Source organism: Danio rerio, chromosome 15, assembly GCF_049306965.1.
Source record: "Danio rerio strain Tuebingen ecotype United States chromosome 15, GRCz12tu, whole genome shotgun sequence".
Classification (NCBI taxonomy): domain Eukaryota; kingdom Metazoa; phylum Chordata; class Actinopteri; order Cypriniformes; family Danionidae; genus Danio; species Danio rerio.
This window is the reverse complement of record NC_133190.1, coordinates 45126054-45147500: the sequence shown is the minus strand read 5'-3', so window position 1 is coordinate 45147500 and position 21447 is coordinate 45126054. Positions and strand designations below refer to the sequence as shown.

At 37.8% G+C, this 21447-nt stretch overlaps 2 protein-coding genes and 1 long non-coding RNA gene across 9 annotated transcripts in view; 2 read left to right on the top strand and 1 right to left on the bottom strand.

Annotated features, from left to right (window-relative positions):
- The window catches only part of tiam1b (TIAM Rac1 associated GEF 1b), a 209110-nt gene that overhangs the window by 118111 nt on the left and 69552 nt on the right, over positions 1–21447 (bottom strand). For all 7 annotated transcript variants that reach the window (XR_012391064.1, XR_012391061.1, XR_012391063.1 and 4 more), the window contains exons 2-4: positions 9577–9681; positions 6303–6692; positions 3716–4118 (exon numbers count right to left, since the gene is read on the bottom strand). Coding sequence is in view for 2 of the 7 variants with exons in the window: in XM_009291943.5 (XP_009290218.1) it covers positions 3716–4118; positions 6303–6682 (783 nt within the window). In the remaining 5 variants the exon portion in view is untranslated. The remainder of the gene's footprint in view (positions 1–3715; positions 4119–6302; positions 6693–9576; positions 9682–21447) is intronic.
- Positions 3801–7968, top strand: LOC141377921 (uncharacterized). The gene is made up of 2 exons (XR_012391075.1): positions 3801–4198; positions 4298–7968. It is a non-coding gene; the product is annotated as an uncharacterized lncRNA (long non-coding RNA).
- farsb (phenylalanyl-tRNA synthetase subunit beta) overlaps positions 8272–21447 on the top strand; it is a 168036-nt gene continuing 154860 nt past the window's right edge. The window contains exon 1 of the mRNA XM_073923009.1: positions 8272–8750. The gene's annotated coding sequence lies outside the window, so the exon portion shown is untranslated. The remainder of the gene's footprint in view (positions 8751–21447) is intronic.

Sequence of the window (21447 nt, the reverse complement as noted above, 5' to 3'; positions counted from 1 at the left end):
GACGCATTTACGCATTTACTGTTATAGATTTGCAGAGTTCAGATTTATAGAAAAGTCAGCACTGACCAATAGGAGTGCAGACTGTGGAGATCATGTGATCATGAGAAACGGCTATAAGCAACAAACAGCATAATTGGAGACGTCAAGTGAGAAATCCCTGTCACTTGAGAACAAAACACACCTTTATGCTAGTTTTGGTGAAACTAGTTATGCATTAGAGTAGGGAAACTGTATTGAAGTTACTTTTTGAAAGTCTGTCTTTATTTTATTTTTCATTTAGCTAACTACATTGCACAGAACAAAACTGTTCGCACTATGATCGTATTATATATGTAATAATTAATAACAGTTAATTGTTAAAGTATTCATAAATTCATTCATTTTCTTTTCGGCTTAGACCCTTTATTAATCTGGGGTCACCACAGCAGAATGCACCGCCAACTTATCCAGCATATGTTTTACGCAGTGGATGCCCTTCCAGCTGCAACCCATAACTGGGAAATACAGTGAAACAAGGTTCCTATATTTAATTATTTTAATTGGATTTATTAATACATATTTTTACATTTTTATTAAGTATTCAACTGTAATAACTCAACAAATCATGTAGTTAGTTGAAAATCAGACGATATAAGCTGTTTTAAAAAGTAGTATTTGTGTGCTATAAAATTCAAACAGTATTAATACTTTCTTGCAGTTTAAATATAACAGTTTTGTTACTTTAAATAAAATATAATATAATAAATATAATACAATATAATATAATATAATAAATATAATATGATAAAATATAATATAATATAATATAATATAATATAATATAATATAATATAATATAATATAATATAATATAATATAATATAATATAATAAATATAATATAATATCAAATAATATAATATAATAAATATAATAAATATAATATAATATAATATAATATAATATAATATAATAAATATAATATAATATAATATAATATAATATAATATAATATAATATAATAATATAATATAATAAATATAATATAATAAATATAATATAATATAATATAATAAATATAATATAATAAATATAATAAATATATTATATAATTAAATATATAATTATATTATATTATATTATATTATTTTATATTATATTTATTATATTATATTATTATATTATATTATATTTTATAATATTATATTATATTATATTATATTATATTATATTATATTATATTATATTTATTATATTATATTATATTATATTATATTATATTATATTATATTTATTATATTATATTATTTGATATTATATTATATTATATTATATTTTATTTATTATATTATATTATATTATATTATATTATATTATATTATATTATATTATATTTATTATATTATATTATATTATATTATATTATATTATATTATATTTATTATATTATATTATATTATATTATATTAAATTATATTTATTATATTATATTATATTTATTATATTATATTCATTTTATTATATTATATTATATTTATTATATTATATTATTTTATGTTATATTATATTACATTATATTATATTTATTATATTATATTATATTATATTTATTATATTATATTGTATTATATTATATTATATTATATTATATTATATTATTTTATATTATATTATATTATATCATATCATATCATATCATATCATATTATATTATATTATATCATATCATATCATATCATATCATATCATATTATATTATATTATATTATATTATATCATATCATATCATATTATATTTATTATATTATATTATATTATATTATATTTTATTTTATTTTATTATATTATATTATATTTAAAGTAACAAAACTGTTATATTCATGTTCTATTATGTTCAAGTCCACATACTCCGCTGGATACTCCCAAAATAATTCCGGAGAAATCCGCAGATTTTTACCAAAATTCTCAGCAGAAATAGCAAAAAACGTCCGCAGATTCCGTCTGGCCCTGTTTATAAGGTATAATTCACCCAGAAATGTCATTTCTGTCTAATGTAATGATTTATTTGCGGCCTCAAAATCACACATGAGCTGACCACGAGCTACCGAGAACGAACGCGCGTGCGTGCACGTAGCACACCAATGACGGCTACTTTAGTGAACAGAACCTGCATATGCTGTGAATAACAAGTTATAAAGTTGTCAATAACGTTCAGTTTGTTGCACAGAGCGATCGTTTGAGAGCCACGCTGAAAGAATGATTTGCATGTGTGTGTGTTTTATCAGTGACGGCAGCTATGAGCCGCACAGGGAAATGAAAGTGAAACCTGTGCGTACATCATTTAAATGATCATAACGCTTTTTACAATTATGACTACGACAAGCATTTGATATGTTTTTTTCCTTTCATAGCTAACATAGTGTTGTGCATGAAAATAAATGTTTTACAGTGTCGGTAAAGCTACTCTAGCTTATATAATGTTGAATATAATGCAAAAATGTCAGATTTTACCAGTGAAAACAAATGGTCTGATAATGCTGACATTGACAAATGACAAGCACATGTCTCAAACATAATAATGCAACTTTATAATTATGAATAGTTGTATTTTGATGTCATCATTTTACTGTGAATTGACAAACAGGACATATTGAAAGTCTGTTCAAGTCCAATATAATGACTGTACAAAATTTAGCATTTTAAGCAACAGTAGAGCTACACATAGGCCTAATATTATCAGTATTGTTTTACCATATCATCACTTCAGAATTATAAGGTTCTATCTGACATTTTTGTCTAAATTTAGTTATTGACATATTCTTATTAAATGACAACTTATTGTCTACATTTTAAGACTTTAAAAAAAATGTTGCACACATACTGTTTGCTATATGGATTGCAAAAACTTTGAAGCTCAATATCTCAAAATCATTCAATGCAGACAGAACCTTATAATTCTAAGGTGATGATGTGTTTGAGAATTAACAATAATAATAGCCTCCTCATATTAACCTTTAATTTACATCTAAAGAATCGTGAGAAAGAATTGTGAACTCAATTTTAAGCAAAAAAAAATTGTGATTCACATTTTAGCCAGTAGTCGTGGCTACCCAATCAAATCTTACTTGGTGCTTATTATCAACTAAAATCAAGCAGGGACCAATAGGATTTCACTAACGGACTGGCTACTCAATCAAATTAATATTTATAACCAATCAGATTTAAGTGTTTAATATCAAGCAAGGACTAATAAGGCTTCACAAGGGGCGTGGCTACTGGATCATATCTTTACAGCCAATCAGATTTTATTGTTGTTATAAGATCTTATTGTCTTATACTTGTTGTTTAATATCATGCAAAGTCAAAAAGGGACCAATAAGATTTCACCATAGTCGTGGCTACCCAATCAAATCTTACTTGGTGCTTAATATCAACAAATCGGAGTGGCTCCTCAATCAAATAAATATTTACAGCCAATCAGATTTTATTGTTGTTATAAGATCTTATTGTCTTATACTTGTTGTTTAATATCATGCAAAGTCAAAAAGGGACCAATAAGATTTCACCATAGTCGTGGCTACCCAATCAAATCTTACTTGGTGCTTAATATCAACAAATCGGAGTGGCTCCTTAATCAAATAAATATTTACAGCCAATCAGATTTTAATTTGTGTTTAATATCACACAAGGACCAATAAGACTTCACTCTAGGAATGGTCACCCAATAAGAACCTCACCTGTATGGTTTGTGCCCGCCTCCCTTGCATAACCCCCTGCTGATTGGTGGGTCCCTCAGACAGGCAGTGTGAGCGCCGGCAGGGCAGAGTAAAAGCTCCATAAGCGGCTCCATCATCCTCACAGGGGGACATCATCATCTTCTCCTCATCGCCGGCGCCACCTTTGTGCCATCTGGCGTATCGTCCGTGCGATGGCTTCGTCCCGTACAGCTCATCTAAAGAATTGGCACGGTCCTGAGCGGAGTGTGTGTCCGGCGTGTCTGCCATCTCCTCTGTGCTGGTCATGTGCTCCTGGCTCAGGTCAGACAGAGACACCTCCAGCGAATCCTCCCGCCACATGTCCGCAGATTTGGAGCGTTTCTTCTTGAAGCCATCCTGTGAAGCGTCTCGCGTAGTAGGGCTCCTTGATAACAGGGAAAAAATCATCAAGATCATAAGTATTTAAAATGTGGACCTTAAATGTTTTATTGGTCATCTCCTCAGGTACCTTCTTTTAAAATGCGGATGTATCAAATATCTGCATTACTTCCATGTTACAACCTTAATGTTGTCATGTGTTATCTCTCTCTCTGCTCTACCTAGGAAACATCTGAATGGCTGCTTCAGACTGGTTGCTCGCTCCTGATTGGCCCACGGTGTTTTAAAAGCTGCGACACAACTTTCTTGGTGGCCATCTTTGTTTGGTCACTCTTGCTTTGAAATATTTGTTTATTGCATAACGCACTGCTGTGTATAAGTTTGTGAGTAGTGAGATTTGTGAGGACTGTTTGCTTTTTGTTTGTTACCTTTGATCCACAGGCTAATTTTGCCTGTTTGACAGGGGTGGGCAGAGCAAGGCTTCATGAAACACTAAAACACTTGAAGCAAAAATGTCGAAGCTTCTAAATGTTTGAAACCCATCTCTACAGTGGCACTTTGTGGTCATTTTTTATGTATTGCTCTGGAACAGCTTCAGCAATGAAACAGTTATGCAAATCGAGGTTTTAAACTACACATTATAGAGTTGAGGCTTCAAGTGATTTAGTAGAGAGATGAGAGTTCCAGACTAGCATGCAGAAATAATGGGTTTGAATACAGGGAGGCGCAGCTATTGATATTACTTATTAAATACTCTGTTCTTGTTACGTGTTTTGTTTTAACATCGGTCTGACATCCGAATGAACACTGTGAATAAATATGTCTTGTTTAGGTCATAAAAAATTTACATTACTAAAATAATTTAAGTCGGAATTTCAAAGTATTTGAACAAGTCGGGATTTGAACTCAGGCTATTTGCAGCAGTTACTCTGTGCACGCGCATGGTCCACTAGACTACATAGAGCTATTTTTCTGACCCTGGCAGACAAACGTGAATTTGCCAAGTCTCGAAACGTTACGGAAATGACCGATGCTTTGAATCGCTTTTGTCACGTGACCTGGTGTTTCATATCACCTTAGTTATGTGACCTATGGCTGCGTCCGAAACCGCCTACTACTCAGTAGGTACTGCATTTGAACTTAATTGTACTGCTCGGCCGCTAGAAAAGTACGTTCTATACAGTGTGAATGTAAAAAGTATGAATGGAATTCGGACGTCCTACATTCGCCAATTTGTCATGGTCACGTGACCTACCTGCGTCAGTTGCGTCGCTTCACTTTCATTCATGAATTCTCTCGTGGGGCATCATGGGATAGCGCAGCGCGCATGGGATACGCACTCCAGAATCTCGCTGGAAGTAGTAACCCACATAGCAAAATTTCTCTGGCCCAGCTCTGGCCCACACAATCAGGTTTTGCTTGGCCCACATGCCGCAGTGAATTACTGTACATGACTGGACCAAATCTGGCTTCTAGACAAGGGCCAAACACAGACCATATCTGGGCCAAGTCTCAGCCAAGTTAGTAACTCATAACTGGGCCTGAACTGGGCCAGTAAGGTTGGTGTGTCACGATTGCAATGAAATTGATAAACCCATGAAGCATTGCGCTTTAGGCACACTATGGGCCTTGTTTTTTTCTCAGTGACCTGATTGGTAGAATTGATTTATTTAATCAAAAATTATTTTAATGAAGTCTGCGAAATTGTCGCAGAAGATGCAACAATATATCATTTATTACCCTTGGTCCGGACCAAATGAGGCGAACTACAGACGTTAAAGCACCCTTAAATACAGCCCTTCAGAAACACAAGATAATCCATTCACTACACTCCAACGATATGGTAAGATTTATAATTGAATTAATACATATTAAACCTCTTTAACATTAATAGAAGCTGTTTCTAAATTAGAAATTTCAAGGACAAACACTCCTTTTAATATGAAAAATATTTATTTTATCGCGCTGTTGATTTAAGAAGCGGAGTATGCTCGATAGACAGGAACGCTCCTATTGGTGTCCTCAATCTGGCAGCCTGCGCTCGCGTGGAGTCGTCAGAGGAGGGGCTGAGTGAAAATGTGTTTTGAACCAGGAGTGCAATACCTAGTTCAACCACTGGGTGTCAAACTTTCATACTGCACCTTTAAGAATTTTTCACTATTTGGACTAGAAACAAGACGAAGTAAGAAAGTGTTTTGTTTTTTGCAGTGAATGACTTGCACGGCCTTACCGTGTGTGTTGGACTTGTGCATTTTCCTCTGGAGGTTTGACAGCTGGCGAATGGGGCGGCTGGTTGTGGAAGGACATGGGCCGAAGATTCATTGCCACGCGATCCACCCAGATGGGGCTGCTGAAGTCGGGCAGCAGGTCAGAGTCATTGAAGGGCTCCAGGCCATGGTCGGCGAGGGACTGAGGGATGCTGGGAGTGCTGCTGGAGCGGGTGCTGGTCTCTGAGTTGCGGTGTTCTGGTTTTCCGGATGGCGTCCTGCGGGTGCAGTACGTCTGTTTGCTGGACAGACGGAGCGAGCGGGACATGTGTTTTCGAGACAGTTGCCGCTGACCGTCTCCATAATAGCCATGGCCACCGCTGTGACTCTCTGCATTACCCATGACTCAAAATCTGCAGCAGACAGATAAAAAAAAAAAATTCAAAGGGGGGCTAATAATTCTGACTTCAACTGTATGCTGAGCACTGTATATAATTCTGATATATTTCTTTCTTCTAACACTAGATTTAATACAGAGTGCACTTCATTAGGTCTGAGTAGGCCTGGGCGATTTGGCAAAAAGAAAAAATCTAGGTTTTTTATAAAGTCGATTCAGGATTTCGATTTTTTTATTGTGTTACTAGTCTTCTCAAAACATTACAACAACATGACTGAAGTAACATTCTCTTTAAAAGTAACATGAAAAACCATCTGGTTAAGGAACTTTGTATTTTTAATGGCCATGCCATACAAAAAAAAAATCGGTCAAATTGTAAATAAATGTAAAACAAATTCACGAGTTAAAAAGCGTTGCTGAAGATTTGAATAAGAAATATTTGTGTAAATACTGCAGTTGCAGGAATACAGAGGTATTTTTTGCAAGATTTGCTGAGCCTAGGAAAGATTGGCTGTCAGCTCTGCTTTGATTTTGTCTTCTGATTAAATGACAGGTTGTAATGCTGCTGCCTTTTTTTTTTTAAAGATACAGTGGAAGAAAAGGACTGAACATGGAAACTGTAAAGCCTAATTTAACCCAATGTGTGAAGTTGTGGACGTATAGCAGGAGCAAATAAAAGTACCAGATGTGTCTGATATAAAATAACATATTTAATAAATTTTTATTGTTCCCCCTTTTAAATACCGATCATTTGATGCGCTTTGCTCCATTCTCTGTATTATGCTGCCTGATCTGTCTGGTTTTCAACTACAGGGCTCGAAATTGCGACCATTTTGGTCGCATATGCGCCCAAAAATTAATCTATGCGACCTCATAATATATATGGGAGCATTAGTGTGACTACAGATAATGGTTGTAGTGCGACCTGTTTGGAATTTTTATAAAAACGTGCTGAATCGCTCTTCCTTGCCGCTATATTGGTTTATATAAGCTGTCAATCACTCAAGGTATTCCGCTGTCAGATGACAGGGAAGGAGCTTTTATGAACACGGGAAATGCAAACGGCTAAACAGTGTAAACTTAAAGCACACAGGTTTGCAAACCCCACCTAAAGTTGAGGCGCAGAGGAGAGCGATCATGACATGTGGTGAATATTGATCCGCCAGCTGAGATCAATCAAGTACGTGTTTTCGGAGAAGGAGCCTGAATCTCGATGCGTTGCTTTCACTGCGTGTTCAGCGCAAATGTCCGGTAAAAGTCAAATCTAATACTGTACAAAAAATATCATCGCCGTTACTAAGTTTACACTGAAACTGCGGCTCATAACAAACAGCGGTTGCGCCAGTGGTCATCGCAAGAATCCTGCTCAACCTGCTCATATATTGGGTCGGCTGACTCGCCTGCTTTTCCACTAACACAGAAAAATGAAGATCAGCTCAGACTGAACATTTAAATTGACACAAACTGAAACCAAAACTTTTAAAGAGTGATAGAAGTGAGACTTTACTTACTTTCTTTTGTCTATTCTTTCTTAAGCTGTATATTATTATTTTTTATTACGTTACTGATGACTGCTTTGCAGCTTTCAGCCTTGAATTGAATGATTTATTATAATCTTTTGTTTGTTTTGTAGCAGAAATATTATTTATCAAACTGACATGCATATATCAACAGCAGTACAAAATAAATATTTTTTACTGCAATGCTTCATTTTTAATTGATGCAAACTAAACATTTATTTTTCATAATTCATTCAAGCACATTTAAGGTCGCATGATGATAACAAATGTAATTCATTGTTACTATTATTGTCATTTTCATTATCATTAATATTTTATAATTATTCGACATTCATTTTGGAATTATTGCACACAAATATCAATGTCATCTAAGCATTAGTTAGATAGTTGTTTCTGGTTTTTCTTAGTCCTAATTGATGTTGTTTTAAAATACAATAAATCCCTTAAAATACAATTTGCAGCGGTGCTCAATCATTTTTGGTGGGTGCTCCTAAATTTTTTCTGGTGCTCCTAAATTTTTGAAGTTGGAAGCACCGGTGCTACCAAGTAAAAAAGTTAATTTCGAGCCCTGAACTAGGTCCGCTAAATGACGTCATGGGGGCGGGTACTTTCATTTTCTCTGCTACAGGCCCTCACCTCTACTCGTGTTCAAACCAAAAGATCGGCACTGTTTTTCACATGGCAGGGTTTTAAGTGCTTCATACATGTTGAGATCGAGTTTATCGACTTGATGAGGGAATATGTCTTGACAATCCACACAGACATAACTCAGACTAATGCAATGATTAAAATCCTACATGACTTCACGCTTTAACAGGCAGTCAACAGGTCGCACACGGCGCGCACATGACAGTTTAAACTATAACACACCAGACGTGCGCATTCGCATGATATTTAACATGAAACGAATCTGATGGCGCTCTGTGGCGTGGCTAAAATATGATATGCGTTGTGAATCATGGCTGGGCGGCTCCAGTGTGTATAGAAACCTGTTTAGAATTCTAAAATCCATGGGGCTGTGTGGTGCTGCGTGTCGCCGAGAGGCGCTTCTGGTGTGCTTCCTGCTTCATACAGAGAAGGAACCAAAGCGCATTGGTGCCATTATAATGTATTAAATATATTTTTGAAAAATCACGATTCTCGATTTAATATAAAATAAAATCATCGTCAAAACGTAAATTTGAATTAATCGAAAAAATCGCCCAGCCCTAGGTCGGAGTCTGTTTCTCATTGTTGTTGTCTTTTTTTCTGTACAACACTTTGCTTCGACACTAAAAGTGCGTTAAAAATAAATCGAGTTGAGTTCTATTCATGTATGAGTTTCTCACAAGATTATTTGCTTTCTCTGATGGCTGATACATCCTGTGTCAGTTGTATTACCTGCGGTGTTGCAATGACTTCACAGTCATGACGGATTTCACTCTGCATACAGATCAGCTCCTAACACCATACTCTCTTCACTGCATTATAGGTCACTTACAAACTCTGAAAAACAAACAAACAGAAAGCAAGAGAGTTATACATCTGCTATTTTAAAAGACTCCTAACACAGCAGTTTGTGAGGCAGTACAAGGGGACACACTGTAGTGGGATAAATATAGCTGGAGCGCACAGAAATAAGACAGAATTAGAGCTGAAAGAGCGATTGACGCTGAAGACCACACATGTTCAGTCGCTCTGGACACATTCAACAAACGCAAGATGATGGACTTGACTTTGAGCCGCTAAATAGGAGCCTGAACTTGTGTGTGTGTGTGGTCACAGAGAGAGAGAGAGAGCTAGAGATCAGCCTGTGGTTACTGCTGCCGCCAATAAACCACAGCATGAATGGAAATATACACACAGCTAAAGCCAAAAGAGACATTTTTCATAAGATTTAAGAGGAGATGGTTAAAACACACTTCGGCTGCTAATGAATAGCATGCTAGCTGGTAAAGCGACTCGAGTAAAAACAAACACCGCAGACATTTATAAGCTGTGGATAAACATGTACTAAATTTCCTGACACAAACTAATCTGAAGGCATTCAAACTGCATGAAACACAAAGAACTCGCTGTAGTGAGATTTGATGATGGGGAAGTTAAAAGCTCCACCGTATCGCCTCATAGCGAGTGTTTTGACCACTTAAAAGTGATTGCTCAATGTTGTAAACAGACTTCTGGAGTGTTATTCACATGAAAATACTACAGGGTGTCACGGTCTAGATAAGAGAGAAAATTGGTCAGACACAGGTGCAGGTCTCAACAAAGTTTATTTAATTAAATAAATTAATTTATTTTAAAGCCAAAATTTAGCCAACATAAAAGTCTTCAAAAAGGAAACGAAAAATTACTCCGTAATGGAGCTGGCATAGAGGCCCAAAGTTCACAAAAACTCAAAAACTTAGACGTTAGCAAATAAAGACTTCAAAAATTATGAAAATAAAACTACTCTGAAGAGGCTGGAGGAACGGTCTTCAAGAGGGTGCAATACCCTGATTCCCGACAGGGGGCGGTGAATCCGGCCTCCGCTGTCTGGAACAGAGCGGCCACGTGGAAGACTGATGCTGTGTTCACACCAGACGTGGTACACGCGGATAAATCGCGCTATTCGCGCGTAAATAGCCGCGTGAACATTTGAGTTTACTCGCTTCATTCGCGTGTCAACCCCCGCTTCATTGGAGCGTCAAATCCGCTTCAAACGCGTGTCAAATTCACTTCAAAACAGACGCGGATACGCAAGATGGGCAAGGCTTCTGTCTGCCCGGTGACTCTAGCTTCATAGCTAAATGGCTAACATGAATTTTATTAAGAAAATAACAGTGTTAATGTGCTTTATGGAGACTGAAAAACAGCGTCGATACGTTTAGGGTCCTGTCTGAGTCCACTGCATCCTTTCAGAGGTGCATCCAGCTCTGTGAGCTCATAAACTCCTACTCCTATTCGCACCGCGCCATTCGCGTGTATCGCGCCGCAGGATGTCTATTCGCGCGTTTGCTTTGACTTAACATGTAAATCACTCGCGCTTGACGCGTGTTCCGCGTCTGGTGGGAACGCAGTATGAGGCTGAAGCCTCCTTTCCACTGCACACGACAAACGACAAGCGACAGACCGGAAGTCATTCATTTCCAATGGAGAACTGTAAGGGAGCTGCGTAGAGTTACGATCATCTCCGTGTGAGGAAAATTTGGATCCGAATTGAGCTGCGGATCCGTCAAAATATTTGAACTCCTGCGACTAGACCGCATGCGACCTGCCGACCGGATATGATGTATTCCATTGTTGTCTAAACAGATCCGTTAGAGGATCCGTTAGAGGAGTTTTTTTGGTTATTTTTCGAATTATAAAAAGTCTATATTAAAACAAAAACTTTTCTGTTCATAAATGCAAATAAGAAAGTAATAAAAATATACATTTTTAATGTCTTCTCCATGTCTTTCTAGTATTCATTCATCTATTAAACCATGTAAACTTATAAAGAATAAAGGCTCTTGCTTTTGCCCTTATTTATTTCGGACACCGTGTGAGAATCAGCTTCTCCCCCGTGGTGCACGATAACACTGAAAATACTGTGCGGCTGCCACAAGGGGGCGTATTCCGACAGTCGTGTCCAAATGTCATGTGCAGTGGAAAGGCGGCTTTAGTCTGAAACTGCATACTTCCATACTATATAGTACGCTAAAATCAGTATGTAAGCCAAGTAGTATGTCCGAATTCATAGAATTCGAAAAACAGTATGCGAGAAGTACCCGGATGACTTACTACTTCCGGTGAGATTCTGGACTGCGCATCTTATTCAGGCTGCGCTATCCCATAATGCCCCGCGAGAGAATTCATGAATGGAAGTGAAGCGACGCAACTGACCTAGGTAGGTCACGTGACCATGACAAAATGGGGGATGTAGTACGTCCGAATTCCATTCATACTTTTCACATTCATACTGTATAGAACGTACTTTTCTATTGGCCGAGTAGTACAATTAAGTTCAAATGCAGTACCTACTGGGTAGTAGGTGGTTTCGGACGCAGCCTAAGGCTTGGAGGCCGGCAAGAGTGAGGGCCGGCTGGATAGAGACGGGGAGTCAGATGGGCAGCAATACAAAAATAGACACTTCACGCAAGAGGTGCCACAGCAATGATTGCAAATAGAAAGGATCTAAGTCACAGCTGAGAAGGGAGAAAAGCTCCAAAATGAAAGATCATTAGTGAAATCAGACCTGGGCCGTGACACATTTCATAAGTGTAAGTGAAAGGTTGTCTCCTTGTTTTCTCCAGCTTGCTAATCATGTATTTAATTGTGTTTTGTTACTTATAACCGCTTGCGCTGTATGTGGTTAACTCTTTATATTTCCATATCGCATCTAATGCCATGGTGAAAACATGACGCGTGCCACTGTATTTACGGATTTAAATGCGTTGGTGAGCTCGCGTTTCACTGCCGTTTGTTGTTGCTACCATACCGTTGTATGATGGCCACCACCAGCTGTTCCTACACACGTGCAGCGGTCAAGGTTTAAAATAGTTCAGGTTTTGCTGCTGTGTGGATTATTACTAAATGTGTGTCATAGTTAAGCATAGAGCAATATGCTGGTGTGTAACTGCACTGCTTTCGGGGGTGAGGTGTCTGAATACAGTTGAAACGTGTTTCAGGCGTCCGCTGCAATCGGATCCTATACTAATGTTGGCGACCAGGGGGCTTGTCAAACCGCTCTGAGCATTTTACTACCTCGCGCTGAATGCTGTCGACAAATCACAACAGGCTGTCATTGGTCGAATCAGCGCAGATTAGCTTCGCGCTTAGGAGGGGTTTGGGAAAAAATGAATCACTGAACGATTTATATGGGAGTCGCTGGGATAATTAGGTAAAAATAAATGCAGATTATAAGAGCATGAAAGTGTTTTTTGACCTTGCATGCAGATCAGTATGTTGTTGGAGACTCCTGAAACCACAACATGACCCTTTTTAATGTAATAGGGGCTCTTTAAAGATTACAAAGGCAAACCATTTTTTTTTCTTAATGACATGCACAGATGAATTGTTAAGCACAAAACTAGCAATGTGAGCTAACAAAATCATACGGCTAGCTTTGATTTCATGTGTACTTTAAACTCTCAAGACTTGATTTAGTTTTTCACAAAGTTACTGAAATACCTGCTAATATTCCCTTGCACACACTGTTAAATAAATAAATATTGCACACCCCTGTCTGAGATTATTATAAATGTCTTATTTTGTGTTACGCTAAAATAAGCAAGTCGAAAACTGCAAATCTACGTGCTTCCTGTAGATGGCAGGAATCAGAAAGAGTTTACGGAATGTCTCCTATCCTGTCCTCGTTCTGTGTCTGTCCTGATTTGAGGTCTCTGTGTCGCAGTGCTGAGAGATGATAGTAAAGGCTCATGACAGCACTGCTAACTCAACCGCAAACAGCACTGAAGCATCAGGACCGGACGCAGAGTTCATGTTGAGCACATAAAGGGCCAGGAACGCTGACAGGAGACGTCTGAGGACACTGAAAACAAACAACAGTGTAACAAGTGTTTGATGTGTGTGCGTTTGTCTCTGTGTGTGATATCTATTTCTGATCTTTTTCATTCTTAGCCAGACTGTAGTAAAGAACTGAACACTGCAAAAGAGAGTGGGTGGGATCTACCTGTCAATTATATAAGATTGACCAATAGAAAACCACAAATAGCCAAATATGGATCTATGGGCTCAAAATTAAGCCCAACCTAGATATTACATCCAGGAGAGGCATACTACATGCAAATATAGTGTTTGTAGTCAGTCTTAGTACACAGTGAAACTACAGAAGAGTCAATAGTAGGAAAAGGATCAAAACTCTATTTTGAAATTTGAGAGCGAGATGCTAACGGTCTAATCTGATTCAATAATCTATGCTAAGCTAAGCTTAAAGTGCTCCAGATCGACCCAGAGATTGGCTGAATTTGTTTTTTTTAATGGTAAAACTCAACTGTTATCTTTAGGGAGATCAACAGTTAAATGCTAAATAGGAAAATTATCAAAACTCTTTATTAAAATTTGACAGTGAAAGGCTAATGGTCTAATCTGATTTAATGCTCTATGCTAAGCTAAGCTAAAAGTGCACCAGACCGGCCCAGAGATTGGCTGAATTTCTTTACAATTGATTAAAATCAACTATTATCTTTAGTGAAGTCAAGACTTAAATGCTGAATAGGACAATGATTAAAGCATTTTTAAAAAGCGCTTTTTTGAGAATTTGAGAGTGAGATTCTAATGGTCTAATCTGATTTAATGATCTATGCTAAGCTAAGTTAAAAGTGCTTCAGACAGACTCAGAGATCTGCTGAATTTATTTAAAAATGGTGAAACTCAACTGATATCTTCAGGGATGTCAAGAGTTAAACGCTAAATAGGAAAGTGATCAAAACTTGAGATTAAATTTGAGAGTGAGATGCTAATGGTCTAATCTGATTTAATGATCTATGCTAAGCTAAGCTAAAAGTGCTCCAGAGAGACCCAGAGATTGGCTGAATTTATTTTAAAAACGGTAAAACTCAACGGTTATCTTAAGGGAAGTCAATAGTTAAATGCTAAATAGGCAAATTATCAAAGCTCATTATTTGAAATTTAAGAGAGAGATGCTAATGGTCTAATCTGATTTAATGATTATGCTAAGCTAAGGTAAAAGTGCTCCAGATAGACCCAGATTGGCTAAATTTCTTAAAAAACGATAAAACTCAACTGTTATCTTTATAGAGAAGTTAAGAGTTAAACGCTAAACAGAAAACTGATCAAAACTTTATTTTGAAATTTGAGTAGAGATGCTAATGGTCTAATTTGATTTAATGATCTATGCTAAGCTAAGCTAAAAGTGTTCCCACCAAACCCAGAAATTGGCTAAATATATTCAAAATCTGTTTAACTTTAGGAGAATTAAAAATAAGCCTATTCCCACAAAAAAGTGGAGTGTTCCTTTAAGAAAAGCCAAGGACCATATAGTTTTTTATTACATCCTTATAAGGAAAACCATGAAATTCAATAGGTTGTCTTAACTTCTTCACATGACTGTATATGTACCCTTCTCACAGTTCTTTGGTCTTGTTTATACGCTGACCTTTTGTGTAGCGAGTCATAAAGCATGTCAGAATAATTCCACCTTGTTGCACAACGACACAGACCTCCAGGAAATGCAAACACAGAGAAATCGTCAGTGTCTCTGTGGAAACCAGGCCAGCGCTTCACTGATGGAGTGTGGTATATACGGTACGCATGCTAGCGTACACCATCAGGAAAACACCAAAATAGAAAGCACTTGAGCACGGGGCCAGCAACATCCCAGAGTGCTTGATCAAAGTTCTCACACTACGGCATCTAAGAGCAAGGGCTCATGGGTAAAATGCATGCGGGTTCAGGACATCAGCTCGATGTGCCACAGGCCTCGGGCGGGCTGTGCTTTAAAGAGCCGCCTACATCATCTGCCCCATATATTAATAAACGCATGTGAAAAGGTTATAAAAGCATGTTCCACCACCATGATGGATCTACTGGACTTTACATTGGAACATAGAGACTCTGCATACAGAAAAGGAGAGTTCATGATAGGTAGGTAGGTAGGAAGGTAGTTAGTAGACAGACAGACAGAACAGACAGACAAATAGAAAGACAGATAGACAAACAGACAGACGGACGGACGGACGGAAGAAAGAAAGAAAGAAAGAAAGAAAGAAAGAAAGAAAGAAAGAAAGAAAGAAAGAAAGAAAGAAAGAAAGAAAGAAAGAAAGAAAGAAAGAAAGAAAGAAAGAAAGAAAGAAAGAAAGATAGATAGATAGATAGATAGATAGATAGATAGATAGATAGATAGATAGATAGATAGATAGATAGATAGATAGATAGATAGATAGATAGATAGATAGATAGATAGATAGATAGATAGATAGATAGATAGATAGATAGATAGATAGATAGATAGATAGATAGACAGATAGATAGACAGACAGACAAATAGACAGACAAATAGACAGACAAATCGAAAAATAGATGGACAGACCAACAGACAGATGGACGGACAACTAGATAGACATGCAGACAGACAGACAGATGAACAGCAGAGACAGAAGGACTGATGGATGGAAGAAAAAGACAGACAAACGGACAGACAGACAGACAGACAGATAGACAGACAGACAAACAGGACATACAAATAGACAGAAAGACTGCAAGACACATATAGAGGAATAGACAAAACAGACAGACAGATAGATAGAGCAAGACAGAAAGATAGACAAACTGACAGATAGACAGACGGAGGGGATAGATAGATGGACGGACAGACAGATGGATAGAAATATAGACAGACAGACAGACAGACAGACAGATAGACAGACAGATGAATGGTTAGAACAGACAGACAGACAGACAGACAGATAGATAGATAGATAGATAGACAGACAGACAGACAGACACACAGACAGACAGACGGACTACCTGACAGACAGAGGACTGGATGGATGGACAGATGGATGAACAGACAGATTCAGTGGCCTCAATCTCTTTAAGTGAAGACATAAACCATCCCATGAGCCTGTTTATCTGTAACTAATGGCCGGGTCGAGCCTCAACCAGCACAAATCAAAACACACAAGCGCTTTAGACAGAGAAAATAACCGCTCTATATCACGAGGCCATGAGGACGCGTCACATTCGCACACTCTCCAGCGAGAATAGCCGGGCATGACCTGCTCAGGGTACAGCTGATGGATGACGAAGACGAGAGGACGAGAAAACAGCTCCATATCTGCACTGATCCTGCCCGAGTCAAACTGAAGCCAGAAATGTGAAGCATCATTTCATATTCAGCAGCCACAATTGTCAAACAATGATCATTCAGTTTGTTTTATTTATCAGTAGCTAAGCATGCCTCGAAATAGTGCTTGTAGGGACTTGAACAAACTCTAAACACAAAGTATTAAGGGGTATTAAACATTTAAAGGGATAGTTCTCCCAAAAATGACAATTTCCACACCATTTACTCACACTTCAGTGGTTCTAAATTTTTAATAATATATATTTTTTATTGAACACAAAACAAGATATTGTAAATAATGTTGGATGAAAAAAACACCAATTGACATCCATAGCTGTTTTTTATCTTCAGTATATCTTGCTTTGTGTTCAACAAAAGAAACTCAAACAGAAGTATGGAGGATAAATAAAGGACAAACAAATGTTGAGTTTTATGTGAACTGTCTCTTTAAGGTATTTATTTGCAGTTAATTAAAATTTTAATACAATAGTTCCTAGAACTACTCACAAAAATAACCACTTTTTGGGGTGTTTGCACCAGGGAACAAATTTAGTTACTGGAACACCTATTAGGGGACTAAATTAAGCAATACTTCACAGTAGGTTCTAATCCAGCAGAATAGGAACTAGTGTGGTGTAAGAGGGCGAATTCATGATTTTTAAAATATCACAATAAGACATTCTGACATTCTTCAGGATATATTGTTGTGTTCAACAAAAGAAAGAAACTCAAAGAGAAGTATGGAAGAAGACTGAATGACAAACATAATTTAAATTTTGGCGTGAACTGTCCCCTTAAGGCATATATTTGCAGTTAAGGAACATTTTCATACAACAGTTCCTAGAACTACTCACAAAAATAACCACTTTTTGGGGTGTTTGCACTAGGGAACAAATTTAGCTATAGGAATGCATTTTGAGGGACTAAATTAAGCCCTACAAAACAGTAGGTTATAATCCAGAATAGTGATGGGAAGTTCAGATCATTTTACTGACTCGGATCTTTGAGCCTCGTTCATCGAGATGAACAAATCTTTTTTCGAGTCATTTCATTCATGTGGTTCAAATTTGCCATAGTATTATTAAAATGCTACAAATTGCTTCCAAACACATCTACAACTAGCCCAAAAAGTTGATCACACGACAAATAAGTCATAAATAGAATATAAGAAGGAGAAAATAATCATTCAATGTTTACCTGCTCTTTTGTTTATGAAGGTATTGTTGTCTCTTTGCTCAGCTCACCTCTTCATGTCTTCAAATGTCAGTGGTTCGTTCACGTTACACTGACAGTCGCATATAATCTTAACCAATGTACACAGTCTGAGTCAATAGGAGCCATGATAATTAGTTCACCTTTCGACTCTTCTGGTTCTTGAGTCGTTCGTTCATCACTTGATAGAATGAATCAAACCCGAGGACTCGAGAGATGAACGGATCAATTCTTTTTCTGACTCTAAACGCATATGATTGGCCCGTGATAAACGAATGACTCAGACCCAATAGAGGACTCGAGAGATGAACGGATCAATTCTTTTTCCGACTCTAAACGCATATGATTGGCCCGTGATAAACGAATGACTCAGACCCGATAGAGGACTCGAGAGATGAACGGATCAATTTTTTTTCCGACTCTAATCATATATGATTGGCCCGTGATGAATGAATGACTCAGACCCGATAGAGGACTCGAGAGATGAATGGATCAATTCTTTTACCGGCTCTAATCATATTTGATTGGCCCATGATGAACGAATGACTCAGACCCGATAGAGGACTTGATGGATGAACGAATCCGGCTCTAATCGCATATGATTGGCTTCTGCCTTTCTGCGATGAACGACTCAAAAGACTTGAAATGAACGATACCACCTGCACAAATGTGCGAACGCGTGGATTAACGAATCACTCCCTGAGAGGACTCGTAGTTCCCGAGTCTTATTGAAGATTCGTTCAAAATGAACGAATCGTTCATGAACGACCCATTATTAACCCAGAACAATAGGAACTAGAGTGGTGTAAGTGTACACTGCCAGGGCAAATTCATGATTTATAAAATATCCCAATAGGACAATCTTACATTCTTCAGCTTATCTTGCAGAAGCATGGAGGATAAATAGATGACAAACAGAATTTTCTGTTAAATTTAATGTGTGCGCTGTCTCTTTAAGAGATTTATTCACAATTAAGGAACATTTTCATTCAGTCGTTCCAAGAACTACTCATAAAAGTTACCAATTTTAGTAACAAACACATTGATTGTTTGTCCGTTTACCTTCATTCATTCATTCATTTTCTTGTCGGCTTAGTTCCTTTTTTAATCCGGGGTCGCCACAGCGGAATGAACCGCCAACTTATCCAGCAAGTTTTTACGCAGCGGTTGCCCTTTCAGCCGCAACCCATCTCTGGGAAACATCCACACACACATTCACTCACACACACTCAAACACTACGGACAATTTAACCTACCCAATTCACCTGTACCGCATGTCTTTGGACTGTGGGGGAAACCAGAGCACCCGGAGGAAACCCACGCAAACACAGGGAGAACTTGCAAACTTCTCCATTTACCTTATTGTAAAGTATTATCGAAAATCTTGTTAATGTCTCAGGGTAATTTTTCCTCTTTTATAAGTTGCTAAACATACAGGTTGACTGTAGCAGCAAACGCAGATGCAAGCCTACAGTAGCACACTCATTCAAATTCACGGCAGGTTTGTTTTATCACTTCCTATGTGTTATTGAGACGAGCTCCGGTGTGAAATATCCTCACCGTGACTAAAGGCCTGCTTTATATGTTGTCTGGCAAAGACAAAAAAAAAACAGTGGCGTCAGCCTGAGTTGTTTATCAAATCAAATGATGACGTCAGGCAAAGTAAGCGACAGCGGTAAACATCCTGGAATGAGAGCCTGTCATCTCCAATCCCTACTTCATGAAGGTGTGCAAACAAACACACCCAGGGGCTCCATCACGCAATCCGGGACCACACTTCAGGATTCTGTGTGTTTACCTGCAAACCCCCCCCCCCAAAAAATGTGACAAGTGCATTTTGCTTTGTTATTAGAGCCACATTAGTGACATACCATGACCTGTCGAGACAGGAACAGAGCGGACTCGGTATTGCACAGTCCACAGTGGAAAGTTAAGCTGAACGCATGCAAAGGGGTGAAAGCAGCACTTTTTGCCCCAAAGCTCAACCTGACATGCGTTTCTCAGCGTGGGAGCGAGAGAAAGCTCTGAGGCGGCTGGAAACCAAACCGAAAAATTCATAAGCAGCTGCGGGGTGGAAAAAGAAGGAACGCTTCATGCCAAGGAAATCAGCGAGGGTCCATTTCTGATGTTCGCGCTGGGTAATTAATTTACACTTTATAGAAGCACAACAATGACTAGCATGCTGGAGTACATGAGACAGCAACTGCTAAATGCCATTTCCAATAGACGAACAGCGGAAAATTAATCAAAATTAATCACTGACAGATGACTTTGCACGAATAGACCATTGGATTCAGGATATGTTCACCTATTCGATTGAAATGAACTGAATCAACATTGGTATATGAGCCCTGTTGTGCATAATAAATAGTTCAAACACAAATACACAAAGAAAATCTTTCACTTTCACTTCACGCATAGTTTGTGAATAAACAGACTTACGTGTAGTTGCAGACGCGATCATGAGGCTGTTTTTGCGCCGAGTTTGAAGTAATCATTCAGAGAACAGGAGATGCATTACTTCCATCATTTTAATATAGCAAATTAATAATGAAATCCAAAAATTATAGTATAATATTGAGAGTTAATTTTAATTAATCTTGCGGTCCACCTGCAGGATCGCTAAGGCCCACCGATTGAGAATCCTTGATATTGGAGATGATTAAACTGACAGTTTCAATTTACTATAATCTTCTATGTGAAAAATTGTAACATTGTTACATTGTAAAAGCGCTAAAGAAATAAAGGGGAATTTAATTGATTTGAAAATAAGTCTGATTTGTGAATGTTGGACTCCGGCTGGGCTGCCCTCGTCACTAATTCTATTCATAATTTTATATGGACAGAATTTCAAGGCGCAGTCTTGGGCTGGAGGGGGTCCGGTTCGGGGACCACAAGATTTCATCTCTGTTATTCGCAGACGATGTTGTTCTGTTGCCTTAATCGAACATGGACCTTCAGCATGCACTGGGGCGGTTTGCTGCCGAGTATGACGCGGCTGGGATGAGAATCAGCACTCCAAGTCCGAGGGCATGGTGCTTCACCGGAAAAAGGTGGTTTGCCATGTCCAGGTTGGAGGAAAGTCCTTACCCCAGGTGGAGGAGTTCAAGTATCTCAGGGTTTTATTCACGAGTGAGGGAAGGATGGAACGTGAGATTGACAGGCGAATTGGTGCAGCGGTAGCAGTAATGCGGTCGATGTACCGGTCCGTTGTGGTGAAGAAGGAGCTGAGCCGAAAACCAAAGCTCTCGATTTACCGGTCAATCCACGTT